The following is a 17,872-nucleotide window of genomic DNA, read 5'->3' as shown; positions in this document are numbered from 1 at the left end:
TAACACCCTAGCTGTGAGGTGTGTAGTGAGAGAGTTAACAGTAACACCCTGGCTGTGAGGTGTGTAGTGAGAGAGTTAACAGTAACACCCTGGCTGTGAGGTGTGTAGTGAGAGAGTTAACAGTAACACCCTGGCTGTGAGGTGTGTAGTAGTGTGTGGGGTCTGGGGAACCCTGAGCTGCAGTAATCTTGTGTTGGAATGTCCTGTTGGCTTCTGTCCTCTGTTTCCCAGGGCTAACAGGTCCTCATCATGCCTTAACAAGCTTAATTACACACACACACACTTAATGAAAACCCTGCCACCTCCAGGGGGTTCCAGGGTACAGGGGCGCCACTCTACCTCACACATCCCACCCCTCACTGGGCAAAGACAAAACCACACACACCCGTGTGGCCTCCGGAGGTGGGGTCAATTTAAATCCCATCGAGACCTCATCAGTATAGGATTAGACATTCCATGGAGTTTGAATCAAAAACGTATAATCCATGTATTATCCTCATGGTCCTTTTTTCTAAGTTTTTTCAGCACTATTTCCTTTCCAATGTCTTTTGTCATTTTCAAAGGTTTACAGGGTCATTCAAATGTTCAGTTGAAGTCCTGGACTGACTGGGACAGATGTCTACACCATCTCTGTTGACCTCTTCCCTCTAACACTCCCCTTGTGTAGGAGGAAGGTCAGATGCTGATGCTGTGTTGGGCCGTGCCCTGCAGGAGACTGCTGTGTGATTTATGGTAGTAACACAGTAACACTCCCCTTGTGTAGGAGGAAGGTCAGATGCTGATGCTGTGTTGGGCCGTGCCCTGCAGGAGACTGCTGTGTGTTTTATGGTAGTAACACAGTAACACTCCCCTTGTGTAGGAGGAAGGTCAGATGCTAACGCTGTGTTGGGCCGTGCCCTGCAGGAGACTGCTGTGTGTTTTATGGTAGTAACACAGTAACACTCCAGCAGCTCCTCTCTGTCTGTCTGTCTGTCTGTCTGTCTGTCTGTCTGTCTGTCTGTCTGTCTGTCTGTCTGTCTGTCTGTCTGTCTGTCTGTCTGTCTGTCTGTCTGTCTGTCTGTCTGTCTGTCTGTCTGTCTGTCTGTCTGTCTGTCTCATTACCTCTAAAAGTCTAAGCCGTTGGGGGGGGGGGGGGGGGGGCTAACATATGGAATTGTTTAGAGATGGTGATACCATGGATCATTTACACTACACACTCCAGACACCAGACACACAAAGGCACGAAGGCATGAGGGGCACACACGGGCGTGCTCAAACGCCAGCGGGAGAGGGAAAGCACCCAAGCTACCAGCCATGTAGGCACCCTCGTGTCCACAAACACACACCCACACACAGAGTGTGTAGTAAGAGAGTTAACAGTAACACCCTGGCTGTGAGGTGTGTAGTGAGAGAGTTAACAGTAACACCCTAGCTGTGAGGTGTAGTGAGAGAGTTAACAGTAACCCCCTGGCTGTGAGGTGTAGAGAGTTAAAAGTAACACCCTGGCTGTGAGGTGTGTAGTGAGAGAGTTAACAGTAACACCCTGGCTGTGAGGTGTGTAGTGAGAGAGTTAACAGTAACACCCTGGCTGTGAGGTGTGTAGTGAGAGAGTTAACATTAACACCCTGGCTGTGAGGTGTGTAGTGAGAGAGTTAACAGTAACACCCTGGCTGTGAGGTGTGTAGTGAGAGAGTTAACAGTAACACCCTGGCTGTGAGGTGTGTAGTGAGAGAGTTAACAGTAACACCCTGGCTGTGAGGTGTGTAGTGAGAGAGTTAACAGTAACCCCCTGGCTGTGAGGTGTGTAGTGAGAGAGTTAACAGTAACCCCCTGGCTGTGAGGTGTGTAGTGAGAGAGTTAACAGTAACACCCTGGCTGTGAGGTGTGTAGTGAGAGAGTTAACAGTAACCCCCTGGCTGTGAGGTGTGTAGTGAAAGAGTTAACAGTAACACCCTGGCTGTGAGGTGTGTAGTGAGAGAGTTAACAGTAACCCCCTGTCTGTGAGGTGTGTAGTGAGAGAGTTAACAGTAACCCCCTGGCTGTGAGGTGTGTAGTGAAAGAGTTAACAGTAACACCCTGGCTGTGAGGTGTGTAGTGAGAGAGTTAACAGTAACACCCTGGCTGTGAGGTGTGTAGTGAGAGAGTTAACAGTAACACCCTGGCTGTGAGGTGTGTAGTGAGAGAGTTAACAGTAACCCCCTGGCTGTGAGGTGTGTAGTGAGAGAGTTAACAGTAACACCCTGGCTGTGAGGTGTGTAGTGAAAGAGTTAACAGTAACACCCTGGCTGTGAGGTGTGTAGTGAGAGAGTTAACAGTAACCCCCTGGCTGTGAGGTGTGTAGTGAGAGAGTTAACAGTAACACCCTGGCTGTGAGGTGTGTAGTGAGAGAGTTAACAGTAACCCCCTGGCTGTGAGGTGTGTAGTGAGAGAGTTAACAGTAACCCCCTGGCTGTGAGGTGTGTAGTGAGAGAGTTAACAGTAACCCCCTGGCTGTGAGGTGTGTAGTGAGAGAGTTAACAGTAACCCCCTGGCTGTGAGGTGTGTAGTGATAAAGTTAACAGTAACACCCTGGCTGTGAGGTGTGTAGTGAGAGAGTTAACAGTAACACCCTGGCTGTGAGGTGTGTAGTGAGAGAGTTAACAGTAACCCCCTGGCTGTGAGGTGTGTAGTGAAAGAGTTAACAGTAACACCCTGGCTGTGAGGTGTGTAGTGAGAGAGTTAACAGTAACACCCTGGCTGTGAGGTGTGTAGTGAGAGAGTTAACAGTAACCCCCTGGCTGTGAGGTGTGTAGTGAGAGAGTTAACAGTAACACCCTGGCTGTGAGGTGTGTAGTGAGAGAGTTAACAGTAACCCCCTGGCTGTGAGGTGTGTAGTGAGAGAGTTAACAAAAGGTTTTGAAGTGTCTGTCCTATATCTAGGAGACATAAGAAAGCTCAGAAAATATTGTATATTTTTTTTGGACACATTTAACCCTTTTTTTTGTTGGCACAAAACAACCTCTATACTTCCATTGATTTGTGTGGGTTACCTTCAGACGAGTCCCATGGCACATAGAGCCAAACATTGGTTTGTAGCCTACACGGTTTCAGACGCTACAGTACAGACAGTTGGCACATCAGCGTTACCGACTTCAGACGAGTCCCATGACACTGCAGATGTTTTCGTGAGAAGAACGATTTTTGGGATGTCTCATAGTCTGACAAACACAGCCGTAGCTACAGATACGGTGGGCCGACATCGGCAGATGTGGTGGATTGAGACGCAGCCCATGCAAAAAAAAGATATCTCTAACTTAAACTGAATGGATTTTGATGGGGATTTTTTAATTATGTTTCTTACAGTATATTAACTCACGAATGTATCGATAGACTCTTCTTAACTCCATCACTACTCCATAATGGTTCTGTGGAGTGGGAACTAGGAGAAGTGAACCTAAACCTAACCCTTAACTTGAGCTAATGGTTCTGTGGAGTTGGACCTAGGAGAGGTGAACCTAAACCTAACCCTAATCCTTGAGCTAATGGTTCTGTGGAGTGGGAACTAGGAGAGGTGAACCTAAACCTAAACCTAACCCTAACCCTTAACTTGAGCTGACATGCCGGAAACTGTTTGGAGGAAGGGATGCATTTACTGTTTCCAAGAATGATTTGTCTTGATTTGAATGAAAGGGTTTTGGAATTTATCCTACAGTTTGTCTGAGCTGCTCTCTGATAAGGTGAGCTGGGAGATGGGAAAGAGCAAGTGAGGTAGAGAGAGTGAGAAATTAAGGTGTCATTCCTTTCTCTTTCCCCCGTTTCCCATAGGCTAAGGTGTGTTTATGTCCCTCTTTTGGGAAATGCAACCTCCCTGTCATCTAGCGAGCACATACCTACCTCGACCTCTCTCTACCTCCTGTCCCGTTCCCGTCGCCTATCTCTCCCTCTCTCTGCATGGTGTGCATTCTTTCTCCTGACGTCCACTCATCCCTCCCTCCGACCTCCCCCTCCCTCTGTCTCAGACTAATAAGAAGACTACTGTCCCTGGTCTCTTCTCAGGTTGGGCCCTGCTGCCAGCAGAACATTTTACACCTCCACAACGACTAGCAGAGTTATAGTGTATGTGAAGCATGTTTATACTGTGAAAGCAATGAAAGTGAACCCTTGTTGCACTAATCTCTTTTGACTCATCACATACATTGCTGCTACTGTCTATTGTCTATCCTGTTAACTAGTCACTTTATCCCTACCTATATGTACACATCTACCTTAATTACCTCGTACCCCTGCACATCGACTCGGTACTGTGTATATAGCCAAGTTATCGTTACTCATTGTGTATTTATTCTTTGAGTTATTATTTTTATATTATTTCTCTTTTTTTCTTTCTGCCTTTTTGGGAAGCGTCCGTAAGCACTTCCCTGTTAGTCTACACCTGTTGTTTGTGAAGCATATGACAAATAACATTTTATTTTACCACAGTGTGCTAAGGTTTCACAGGCTAATGGGACCTCCTACCTAATGTACTGTGACAGTTGAACACATAACTTTGCCTGTGCGTAGGATTAGCAGTTGATAGTTGCCATTCATTCAGTAGTCCCATACAAGCCACTCAGTGTGGGACCTACCTATATACTTTGGCTACTGTACAGGTCTGCCACTGTATTGGGCCTTTCTGTTTGAATCCTAAGTGGCAGGCCCATACACACGCACTCACCATATGACCCCCCCCGCCGCCTCACACCCTCCTCCCCACACACACCCTCTCACTTACCAATGAAAGGGGGTGAGATGCCCAGACAGTGGCCCCAGAAGTCAGGGCAGCAGTCTGAGATGGTTCGGTTACAGAACAGGTCACAGTAACAGATGGTGTCCAGGTAGGGCACCGTACACTGGTCGTCCCGGCCCGGGCAGCAGCCCCCTCTCCGCTCGCAGTACGACCCAAACGGGTCCCTGATTCCCCCCATGTGCAGCGGGCTCATCAGCTCCCTCTTGGTCCTCCTGGATGCGCCTCTGGCCGCCATACTCTCCGCCACCACTAGGAGGAGCACCACTGCTATGGCCGCTAGAAGCTTCATTTCTACCCTGACAGAAGGGACAAAGAAGAACATGTGTTAGGATGCTGTGAGCAGGTCAGAAGTTGTTATGTAGACACTGATAGAGTGTCAGGTCAGACATTTGTCAAAATCCTAATAGATTATTTTGGAATAAGATGACAGGCCTAGTCCTGCTTAGAGATCAACAAGTGAGATATGTAGGTCTAACAGTAGGAGAATATATTCTAAATCTAACAGCAAGCCCAAAAGTCACACTCAGTGGGTCATTTAACAGCTGGAGAGAGTTCTTAGGAAGATGGAAGGAGGAGGAGCTGGAGAAGAATCTGGAGAAGGAGGAGGATGAGGAGAAGGAGGAGGAGGCCTGAGCTGCATGCCTACTCTGCAAGGTTTCCCTTCACAGTGGACTCTGACTGAATTATCAACCCGTGATAACACCAACGTTCATCTGGTTCCTTTATGAAACAATCCACTCACAACCTTCAACAGGGTCATACAGTGTATCAAAAGCATCAACTAACTGTAATAACATACAAACCTACATTTGATTTGATTTAAAGGGTGAACCTAGTGTAAGCAACTGATGACTAAAGTACTGTATTTCTTTAAACCGCTTCCTATGAGAGGTCTCAAGAAAACAGAATACCTCTTGTTTCACAACTTTTTAAATAAGGCCTGTTATTTGGGTTTAGATTATTTCAACATAACTAGTAAGAATAGTAACATAGCATCTTTTTATGTAATAAGCGTTTATAATCAACAAGTATGGAACATAACACTTTGTATATTATGTAGCTTTGACATACCTTGGATGATGATGGCAAAATATAGATTTTCGCCTAAATAGACATACCCAAAGGTAATGAGAGGCCCATCAACAATAACTAGGAATGCTACATACTCCAAAAGAGATGAAAATCTCACCTTTCTGGTAAAAAATAGCTATAAATTGTTGAGGTGTTTACATCTAACAGGTTAGGTCAAGATTTTAAGGGACCTCTCCACAAAGCCTTACACTACTCTTCAAAGAACTCTATAGCATTCACAGAATGTTCTACTGTATTTTAATTTGAACAGTGCAAATCTATACTTCACTATGATGAAGAGAAAGGTAAAGCTGCAAAGATTGAACTGCCCAATACTGTTACTGTATTTCAATGGTTTCAGGTCTGAGACATTACTAGATTGTGTCAATGACCCAAATGACACCCTTTTCCCTATAAAGTGCACTACTTTTGACCAGGTACCATCTGGTCAAAAGTAGTGCACTTTATAGGGAATAGGGTGCAGCCCTGGTCAAAAGTAGTGCACTGTGTAGAGAATAGGGTTCCATTTGGGACAAAGACTGTGAGTGCGATAAATATGGCTCTCTGGGGTCTCTTTGCACAATACGTTGATCGATGCGGCCACACTAAAATAGCACTCAATGCAATACTTCACTGTTTATTAAAAAAGGGACATTCCACCACCGCTCAGTCAAAAACGGGGGTTGTGACATTATTATCATCAACATGAGAGTATAAGGCTATCACGTCATCATGGAAACAGACTTCCTGCTGTCTGTCACAGCTAATCTGTCACGCTTCAGGAAATGTCCCAAAGAGCATGCCTCTCTCTCTCTCTCTCTCTCTCTCTCTCTCTATCCTGTCCTATGAAGACCACGCCTCTCTGTATCCTGTCCTACAAACCATGCCTCTCTCTCTATCCTGTCCTACAGACCACGCCTCTCTCCATCCTGTCCTATAAACCACGCCTCTCTCTATCCTGTCCAACAAACCACGCCTCTCTCTCTATCCTGTCCTACAAACCACACCTCTCTCTCTATCCTGTCCTATAAACCACGCCTCTATAAACCACGCCTTTATCCTGTCCTACAAACCAAGCCTCTCTCTATCCTGTCCTACAGACCACGCCTCTCCCTATGCTGTCCTACAGACCATGCCTCTCTCTATCCTGTCCTACAAACCACGCCTCTATCTCTATCCTGTCCTACAGACCAGGCCTCTCTCTATCATGTCCTACAAACCGCGCCTCTCTCTCTATCCTGTCCTACAGGCCACGCCTCTCTCTCTATCCTGTCCTACACACCACGCCTCTCTCTCTATCCTGTCCTACAGACCAGGCCTCTCTCTATCATGTCCTACAAACCGCGCCTCTCTCTCTATCCTGTCATACAGGCCACGCCTCTCTCTCTATCCTGTTCTACAGACCACGCCTCTCTCTCTATCCTGTCCTACAAACCGCGCATCTCTCTCTATCCTGTCCTACAGACCAGGCCTCTCTCTATCATGTTCTACAAACCACGCCTCCATCCTGTCCTACAGACCATGTCTCTTTCTAGACTGTCCTACAAACCACACCTCTCTCTATCCTGTCCTACAGACCATGCCTCTCTCTGTCCTGTCCTACAGAGCACATGTACTATATATACAGTTGAAGTTGGAAGTTTGCATACAACCTTAGCCAAATACATTTAAACTCAGTTGTCACAATTCCTGACTTTTTACAAGAATGGAATATTCTTGTAAAAATTCCCTGTCTTAGGTCAATTAGGATCACCACTTTATTTTAAGAATGTGAAATGTCAGAATAATAGTAGAGAGAATTATTTATTTCAGCTTTTATTTCTTTCATCACATTCCCAGTGGGTCAAACGTTCACATACACTCAATTAGTATTTGGTAGCATTGCCTTTAAATTGTTTAACTTGGGTCAAACTTTTTCGGTAGCCTTCCACAAGCTTCCCACAATAAGTTGGGTGAACTTTGGCCCATTCCTCCTGACAGAGCTGGTGTAACTGAGTCAGGTTTGTAGGCCTCCTTGCTCGCACACGCTTTTTCAGTTAGGCCCACACATTTTCTATGGGATTGAGGTCAGGGCTTTGTGATGGCCACTCCAATACCTTGACTTTGTTGTCCTTAAGCCATTTTGCCACAACTTTGGAAGTATATATAGGGTCATTGTCCATTTGGAAGACCCATTTGTGACCAAGCTTTAACTTCCTGACTGATGTCTTGAGATGTTGCTTCAATATATCAAAATAATTTTCCTTCCTCATGTAGCAATCTATTTTGTGAAGTGCACCAGTCCCTCCTGCAGCAAAGCACCCCCACAACATGATGCTGCCACCCCCGTGATTTACGGTTGGGATGATGTTCTTCGGCTTGCAAGCCTCCCCCTTTTTCCTCCAAACATAACGATGGTCATTATGGCCAAACAGTTCTATTTTTGTTTTATCAGACCAGAGGACATTTATCAAAAAAGCACGATCTTTGTCCCCATGTGCAGTTGCAAACCGTAGTCTGGCTTTTTTATGGCGGTTTTGGAGCAGTGGCTTCTTCCTTGCTGAGCGGCCTTTCAGGTTATGTTGATATAGGACTCGTTTTACTGTGGATATAGATACTTTTGTACTGGTTTCCTCCAGCATCTTCACAACATATTTTTGCTGTTGTTCTGGAATTGACTTGCACTTTTCACACCAAAGTACGTTCATCTCTAGGAGACAGAACACGTCTCCTTCCTGAGCGGTATGGCGGCTGCGTGGTGACATGGTGTTTATACTTGCGTACTATTGTTTGTACAGATGAACATGGTACCTTCAGGCGTTTGGAAATTGCTCCCAAGGATGAACCAGACTTGTGGAGGTCTACAATTGCTTTCTGAGGTCTTGGCTGATTTCTTTTGATTTTCCCATGATGTCAAGCAAAGAGGCACTGAGTTTGAAGGTAGGCCTTGAAATACATCCACAGGTACACCTCCAATTGACTCAAATGATGTCAATTAGCCTATCAGATGCTTCTAAAGCCATAACATAATTTTCTGGAATTTTCCAAGCTGTTTAAAGGCACAGTCAACTTAGTGTATGTAAACTTCTGACCCACTGGAATTGTGATACAGTGAATTATAAGTGAAATAATTTGTCTGTAAACAATTGTTGGAAAAATTACTTGTGTCATACACAAAGTAGATGTCCTAACCGACTTGCCAAAACTATAGTTTGTTAAAACCTGTTGAGGTGTAGGGGGCAGTATTTTCACGGCCGGATGAAAAACGTACCCAAATTAAACTGGTTACTACTCTGGCCCAGACACTAGAATAGACATATTATTAGTAGATTTGGATAGACAACACTCTGAAGTGTCTAAAACTGTTTGAATGGTGTCTGTGAGTATAACAGAACTTATACGGTAGGTAAAAACCTGAGAAAAATCCAACCAGGAAGTGGAAAATCTGTGAATTGTAGTTCTACAGTTTCTGTGGGGTCATGTTGCACTTCCTAAGGCTTCCATTGGCTGTCAACAGCCTTCAGAAAGTTCTTTCAGCATTCTCCTGTCACTGGGCAGATAATAGGAGCTCAGTCAATCAGTGGACTGCCTGGGGACAAAGGGATTGGATTTGCTCGGTCCCGTGAGCGCGCCCCTCCTTCGTTTTCTTCTTGAATGAATATGCTATTGTCCGGTTGGAATATTATCGTAATTTTACGTTAAAAATACCATAAAGATTGATTTTAAACTGCGTTTGACATGCTTCTAAGTACGGTAATGGAACATTTTGACTTTTCGTCTCTGGTACCGCGCTCGCGCGTTATGCCTTTGGATAGTGCTCTGTATGCACGAACAAAACGGAGGTATTTGGACATAAATATGGATTATTTTGAACAAAAACAACATTTCTTGTGGAAGTAGCAGTCCTGGGAGTGCATTCTGACGAAGATCAGCAAAGGTAAGAGAATATTTATAATACTAATTCTGAGTTTAGGTGACCCCGAACTTGGCGGGTGTCTGTATAGCTTGCTGTGATGGCAAGCTATGTACTCAGAATAATGTAAAATGTGCTTTCTCCGTAAAGCTATTTTAAAATCTGACACAGCGGTTGCATCCAGGAGTAGTCTATCTATAATTCTTTAAATAATTGTTATATATTTTGTCAACATTTATGATGATTATTTTTGTAAATTGATGTGCACATTCACCAGAAGTTTTGGTGGGAATACTTTTTCTGAACATCACGCGCCAAAGTAAAATGCTGTTTTTGGATGAACTTTATCAAACAAAACATACATGTATTTTGTAACATAATGTCCTAGGAGTGTCATCTGATGAAGATCGTCAAAGGTTAGTGCATAATTTAGCTGTGTTTTGGGTTTTATTGACACATGTCCTTGCTTGGAAAATGGCTGTGTGATTATTTTTGTCTATGTACTCTCCTAACTTAATCTAATGTTTTGCTTTCGCTGTAAAGCCATTTTGAAATTGGACAATGTGGTTACATCAAGGAGAAGCGTATCTTTAAAATGGTGTAAAATAGTTGTATGTTTGAGAAAGTTGAATTATGACATTTTGTTGTTTTGAATTTGCCGCCCTGATATTTCACTGGCTGTGTCCCGCAGGTGGGACGCTAGCGTCCCACGTAGCCCATAGAAGTTAACAAGAAATTTGTGGAGTGTTTGAAAAATGAGTTATAATTATATAATTATATATACTGAACAAAAATATAAAACGCCACATGCAACAATTTCAAGATTTTACTGAGTTACAGTTCACAGAAGGAAATCAGTCAATTGAAATAAATTCATTAGGTCCTAATCTATGGATTTCACATGACTGGGCAGGGGTGCAGCCATGGGTGGGCCTTGGAGGGCATAGGCCCACCCACTTGGGAGTTAGGCCCAGCCACTTGGGAGCCAGTCCCAGCCAATCAGAATTCGTTTTTTCCCACAAAAGGATTTTATTACAGACAGAAATACTCCTCAGTCTCATCAGCTGTCCGGCTGGCTGGTCTCAGACGATCCCATAGGTAAAGAATCCAGATGTGGAGATCCTGGGCTGGCGCGGTTACACGTGGTCTGTGGTTATTAGTCCGGTTGGACATACTGCCAAATTCTTTAAAATGACATTGGAGGTGGCTTATGGTAGAGAAATGAACATTCAATTCTCTGGCAACAGCTCTGGTGGACATTCCTGCAGTCAGCATGCCAATTGCACACTCCCTCAAAACGTCAAACATCTGTGGCATTGTGTTTTGTGACATAACTGCACATTTTAGAGTGGCCTTTTGTTGTCCGCAGCACAAGGTGCACCTGGAGATTGATCATGTTGTTTAATCAGCTTCTTGATATGCCACACCTGTCAGGTGGATGGATTATCTTGGCAAAGGAGAAATGCTCACAAACAGGGATATTAGAGCCAACATGAATCCAGGCACAACTGTCTTCACCGGTTTAACTAATGAGCAGTGGTGTAAAGTACTTAAGTAAAAATACTTTCAAATACTACTTAAGTAGTTTTTGGGGTATCTGTACTTTACTATTTATATTTTTGCCAACTTTTACTTCTCTAACACCCAAAAGTACTCATTACATTTTGACAGGAAAATGATACAATTCACACACTTATCAAGAGAACATCTCTGGTCATCCCTACCTCCTCTCATCTGGCGGACTCACTAAACACACATGCTTCATTTGGAAATTATGTCTGAGTGTTGCAGTGTGCCCCTGGCTATCCGTCAATAAAAAAATATATAATAATCATACCTTCTGGTTTGCTTAATATAAGGAATTTCAAATGGTTTATACTTTTACTTGTGATATTTAAGTACATTTTATCAATTCTATTTACTTTTAATACTTCACTAGGGTAGGGGGCAGCATTTGGAATTTTGGATGAAAAGCGTGCCCATAGTAAACTGCCTGCTACTCAGGCCCAGAAGCTAGGATATGCATAGATTTGTAGATTTGGATAGAAAACACTCTAACGTTTCCAAAACTGTTAAAATAATGTCTGTGAGTATAACAGAACTCATATGGCAGGTGAAAACCTGGATTAACAAAAAGTTTATTTAAGCTGGTGTATAACATTTCTATATTTTATGTATGTTTATTATGAGAATTTCTGTTTTGTTGAGTTTCACGCTCAGCAATTTCACCGGATGTTGTTTGAGACAGTGGATTATTGAACAAAACGCGCTAACAAAACAGAATTGTCCACAGACAATTCCTTCGACCTCATGGCTTGGTTTTTGCTCTGACATGCACTGTCAACCGTGGGACCATATATAGTCTGTTCAGTGCCTTTCCAAATCATGTCCAATCAACTGAATTTCGCACAGGTAGACTCCAATCAAGTTGTAGAAACATCTCAATGATGATCAATGGAAACAGTCAACAAATTGTTGTGAAAAATACATTAAATTACAGCTCTAAAATCAATCAAGGATAGAGTGTGGTTGTTACACATCCAGCTGGCTGTCCTCTTTAGTCAGCTAAAGAGCTCAATTTCGAGTTTATTAACAAAGGGTCTGAATACTTATGTTAATAAGGTATTTCTGTTTTGTATTTTCAATACATTTGCAAAACATATCAAAAAAAATATAGATATGTTTTTACTATGTCATTATGGGGTATTGTGTGTAGATTGCTAAGGATTTTTATTTAATTAACCAATTTTAGAATAATGCTCTAACGTAACAAAATGTGAAAAAAGTCAAGGAGTCTGAATACTTTCCAAAGGCACTGTACATAGACATAGAATCCCTGGTCACTTTAATAATGCTTATGAATATACTGCTTTACTCATTTCATATGTTTATACTGTATTCTATTTTATTGTATTTTAGTCAGTGCCACTCCGACATGGAATCTTGACCACACCTTAACCCAGCAGTGTATGTGTGTGTGTGTGTGTGTGTGTGTGTGTGTGTGTGTGTGTGTGTGTGTGTGTGTGTGTGTGTGTGTGTGTGTCATCAACACTACCATTACAAACACCATTACCAACCACCATCAGCACCAACCACTAACCACCATCAGCACCAAATATCATCACCACCATCAACAACCACCATCACCAACACCAACACCATCATGACTAACCACCATCAACACCATTACCAAATACCATTAACACCATTACCAACCACCACCATGACCAAGCACCATCACCAACTACCATTAACACCACCATCAACACCATCACCAAATACCATTAACACCACCATCAACACCATCCCCAAACACCATCACCAACTATCATTAACACCATCACCAAATGCCATTAACACCATTACCAACCACCACCATGACCAAGCACCATCACCAACTACCATTAACACCACCATCAACACCATGACCAAACACCGTCACCAACTACCATTAACACCACCATCAACACCATGACCAAACACCGTCACCAACTACCATTAACACCACCATCAACACCATGACCAAACACCGTCACCAACTACCATTAACACCACCATCAACACCATGACCAAACACCGTCACCAACTACCATTAACACCACCATCAACACCATGACCAAACACCGTCACCAACTACCATTAACACCACCATCAACACCATGACCAAACACCATCACCAACTACCATTAACACCACCATCAACACCATGACCAAACACCATCACCAACTACCATTAACACCACCATCAACACCATGACCAAACACCGTCACCAACTACCATTAACACCACCATCAACACCATGACCAAACACCGTCACCAACTACCATTAACACCACCATCAACACCATGACCAAACACCATCACCAACTACCATTAACACCACCATCAACACCATGACCAAACACCGTCACCAACTACCATTAACACCACCATCAACACCATGACCAAACACCGTCACCAACTACCATTAACACCACCATCAACACCATTACCAAACACCATCCACACCATCAAAACCATCATCATTAACACTATCAACACCATCACCAAATCACAGGTCAACTCTATGTACTGTAAATGGACATGTGACCAGAATTACCTTATTAAGGGCAAATTGTGTCATGTCACATACAGGACTTACAATATACTGTACATACAATATGCTTCGGAATGACAATGACCAACCCTGAGTGGTGGAAAAAGTACCCAATTGTCAGACTTGAGTAAAAGTAAAGATACCTTAATAGAAAATGACTCAAGTAACGAAAGTCAGCCAGTAAAATACTACTTGAGTAAAAGTCTAAAAGTATTTGGTTTTAAATATACTTAAGTATCAAAACTAAATGTAATTGCTAAATTATACTTAAGTATCAAAAAGTAAATGTATGAATAATTTTAAATTCCTTAAATTAAGCAAACCAGACGGCACAATTTCCTTGTTTTTTTTCATTTACAGATAGCCAGGGGCACACTGCAACACTCAGACATCATTTACAAACGAAGCATATGTGTTTAGTGAGTCCGCCAGATGAGAGGCAGTAGAGATGACCAGGGATGTTCTCTTGATAAGTGTGTGAATTTGACAACTTTCTGTCCTGTTAAATATTCAAAATGTAACAACTGCTTTTGGGTGTCAGAGAAAATGTATGGAGTAAAAAGTACATTATTTTCTTTAGGAATGTAGTAAACGTTACAAATATAAAGTAAAAAAAAATGTCAAAATATAAATAGTAAAGTATAGTACAGATACCCCAAAAATTACTTAAGTAGTACTTTAAACTATTTTTATTTAAGTACACCCCTGCCAACTCTGTGAGTCAATGATAGGCAAAAAGCAAAAACCACAAATAGCTTAAAGGAAAACTTCCTCTATGGTGCAAATATAGCAAATACCGGCCATCATTGATCAAGCCAAGTACATGTATGTCCTCTGAGAGCTTACCTGTAATCAAACTTTCCTTTGTAGACGACAGCTTTGTCTAGTGTATGTGGGGTGGCCGGTAGCCTAGTGGTTAGCGTGTTGGGCCAGTAATCGAAAGGTTGCTAGATCGAATCCCCGAGCTGACAAGGTAAAAATCTGTTGCTCTGCCCCTGAACAAGGCAGTTAACCCAAATAAGAATTTGTTCTTAACTAACTTGCCTAGTTAAATAAAGGTTAAATTTTAAAAAATTATAATCCCTGTGAATATGATATGGCCTGCTGGGTCCAGTCTCGGTCCCATTTTGTTCCACGGTAGCGCTTCAGACATACAGAATGGCACAGTGCTGTTTTGGTTCCACAGTAGCACCTCAGACATTCAGAATGGCACAGTACTGTTGTAAGCTGTAGCCTTGCTGTTGATCCCTCCAGCACAGTAAAACAGGCATATGCAAGCCACCATAGCCTCATCGCACACACAACCAACTTATAGACATTCCACAGTTATTATAACCCATAACGACTGCAAATCAGAGGGATGCAGTGCCCTAGAACCAGCTGCTCAACAACTTCCAGAGTCCATTGCTGGCTGCCTGTCTGCCTCATATTGTATGGAGTCATGAGGGTAGAACACTGAACAAGCACAACACACCCTGATTTCATCTCACCTGGGCAGTATCATTCACCTGTGCTGAGACAGCCAGACAAACAAACACCTGCACGCAAGCAAACACACGCATAGACACACACACACCAACTCTCTCGCCTCTCTTCACATACAGACAAATAGGATCAGCTGAACTTTGAAACATTGCTTCACAACCCACTAGATAACTCAATCACTCACAGTCAGTATCAGTCTAAAAGCATTTCAATGGAGTGAGGTATTTCTAGAGAGTTCTAAGAGTGTGTCATGGAGTCCTTGAGTTCTGTTTACTTTTATTCTCAATTCAAGGATACACTAAACAAAGCAACCATTTATTTTACAGGTGTCACACAAACCAGGAGACACAGTCCAAAGACAAAATGAGCAATAATCTTAGTATCTAGAATACATAAGATGTACACTACACTTTCAGACATTCTTATGTCACTTGTTCCACATATCAAGTCTAATTTCGTAGTATTATATGTGGGTTAAATCATCGTTTTTTTAATTGTTTTTTTATTAAACCTTTATTTAACTAGGCAACTAGTCAAACTCTGAAAACAAACTTTCCTAAGAATCTGATTAGGAAGCCTGAACATAACTGAAACTAGTCACAGTAAATGCTTATTACAATCACATTATAACAAAACTAGCATAGCCAAGGAAATCTAACTAGCTTTATTTATTTAGTTGTTTACCATCAAAACTACTTCCAAAATGTTTGTTAAAAAAATTGATAACATGTGAATCCTGCACCTGTCTGATCTGGCTCAGAGAGAGTGAAAGAGGTAATACATTTTACCTTGTATGTGTGTTCTGTGAAAATCTCTCTTCTTGTTTGTAATCCAATAGAAAAACCGAGTCCTGTAAAAGATTATATTATTTTCTGCTGCTTTCTCGGTAATTCATACACAGAGAGAAAGTCTGTCTCCCTTTCTTGCTCACGCTCTTCTCATTCACTGCACTGTCATGCTAAACCACTGAGTTATATATACTGTACAGCCACTAAGTATGAACAAACCACTCCTCCCACCCCCTCCTTCACACACTCTCTCTCTCTGCCCTATTCCCCTGACTCCTAGCCTAATCCTTATTTTCTATCTCTCTCTCTCTGCCCTATCCCCCTGACTCCTAGCCTAATCCTTATTTTCTATCTCTCTCTCTCTGCCCAATCCCCCTGACTCCTAGCCTAATCCTTATTTTCTATCACTCTCTCTGCCCTATCCCCCTGACTCCTAGCCTAATCCTTATTTTCTATCTCTCTCTCTCTGCCCTATCCCCCTGACTCCTAGCCTAATCCTTATTTTCTCTCTCTCTCTCTCTCTCTGCCCTATCGCCCTGACTCCTAGCCTAATCCTTATTTTCTATCTCTCTCTCTCTCTTGAATAAACCTAAAACAGTTATTTTCAAAAGCAACTGCCATTTAGCTCTTTCTTTCTATTTTGTCCCTGTGATTTAGCTTTTTTTACTTTGTGACATCACCACAGGGTCATCCACTTGTTTCCCTTTGGCACAGTGACCACCTCGCTACCCCCTGGTGTACACTAGAAAAACTTGACAAAGGGTGGTTTGAAAAGACTCACCTGTACCAAGGTTAGCACAGCTGCCGTAAAAACAGTAGCATTATGGCAGAAATGACAAAGGAAGGACAATTAACACTAGCCTGACAACTCACACAAAATGATTCCGCTGCTCTGTCGTTCGCTAAACTAACGTCCGTTGGCATGGTGTAGCGTTTGGTCAGAGCAAGGAGTCTGGGTAGCCAGGCAAAATGAACACACCTTTACAATATGTCCACTCTCTAAATGGTTTACTTTTCATCTCTTCTCTATAGTAGTTCCTAGGTAGCTTCGTCACCCCAAAACATCACTGATCCAAAAATCTGTCCCCAGCTTGAGATGGGTGGAGCAGAGGTCTGTCAGTGAAGACGGTATATTGGAGGTGACAAAGGATATGACAGAGACAGAGACAGAGAGACAGAGAGAGACAGAGACAGAGAGACAGAGAGAGAGAGAGAGACAGAGAGAGACACAGAGAGAGAGAGAGACACAGAGAGAGAGAGAGAGAGAGAGAGAGAGAGAGAGAGAGAGAGAGATGTTTCCGTAGTTGCCGCCTAGTGTAACCAATAAGTATTGTTTAAGACACAATCGAGGGGAGAGAGTCATCCCTGATAGAGTGCATTCACACATGCTAACACAAGTTAGAGGCAGTGCCACGAAAACTTTTATGTTGAAACTGCAATTTCAACACACAAGGAATGTCCCAACCCACTTTTCTAAATAAACAGTACACTACTAGATACAGTGCCTTGCAAAAGTATTCATTCCCCTTGGCGTTTTTCCTATTTTGTTGCATTACAACCTGTAATTTAAATTATTTTATTATTTGGATTTCATGTAATGGACATACACAAAATAGTCCAAATTGGTGAAGTGAAATGACAAAAATAACTTGTTTCAAAAAATGCAAAATTAAATATAAATGGAAAAGTGATGTGTGCATATGTATTCACCCCCTTTGCTATGAAGCCCCTAAATAAGATCTGGTGCAACTAATTACCTTCAGAAGTCACATAATTAGTTAAATAAAGTCCACCT

The 17,872-nt window shown here is 42.5% G+C and overlaps 1 protein-coding gene across 2 annotated transcripts in view; it reads right to left on the bottom strand.

The window, feature by feature from the left end:
• The window catches only part of LOC106570498 (tubulointerstitial nephritis antigen-like), a 71,995-nt gene extending 55,720 nt beyond the window's left edge, over window positions 1-16,275 (bottom strand). Inside the window, exons 1-2 of one of the 2 annotated variants that reach the window (XM_045694901.2) lie at window positions 16,078-16,275; window positions 4,730-5,040 (exon numbers count right to left, since the gene is read on the bottom strand). In XM_045694901.2, the coding sequence (XP_045550857.1) occupies window positions 4,730-5,033 (304 nt within the window). In that variant the 5' untranslated portion in view covers window positions 5,034-5,040; window positions 16,078-16,275. The remainder of the gene's footprint in view (window positions 1-4,729; window positions 5,041-16,077) is intronic. The other variant, XM_014142904.3, reaches the window with a different exon arrangement.
• Between the last annotated feature and the right edge of the window lie 1,597 nt (window positions 16,276-17,872).

Source organism: Salmo salar, chromosome 14, assembly GCF_965601325.2.
Source record: "Salmo salar chromosome 14, fSalSal1, whole genome shotgun sequence".
Classification (NCBI taxonomy): Eukaryota; Metazoa; Chordata; class Actinopteri; order Salmoniformes; family Salmonidae; genus Salmo; species Salmo salar.
The sequence above is the reverse complement of the archived record's forward strand: the minus strand, read 5'-3'. Positions and strand labels throughout refer to the sequence as shown.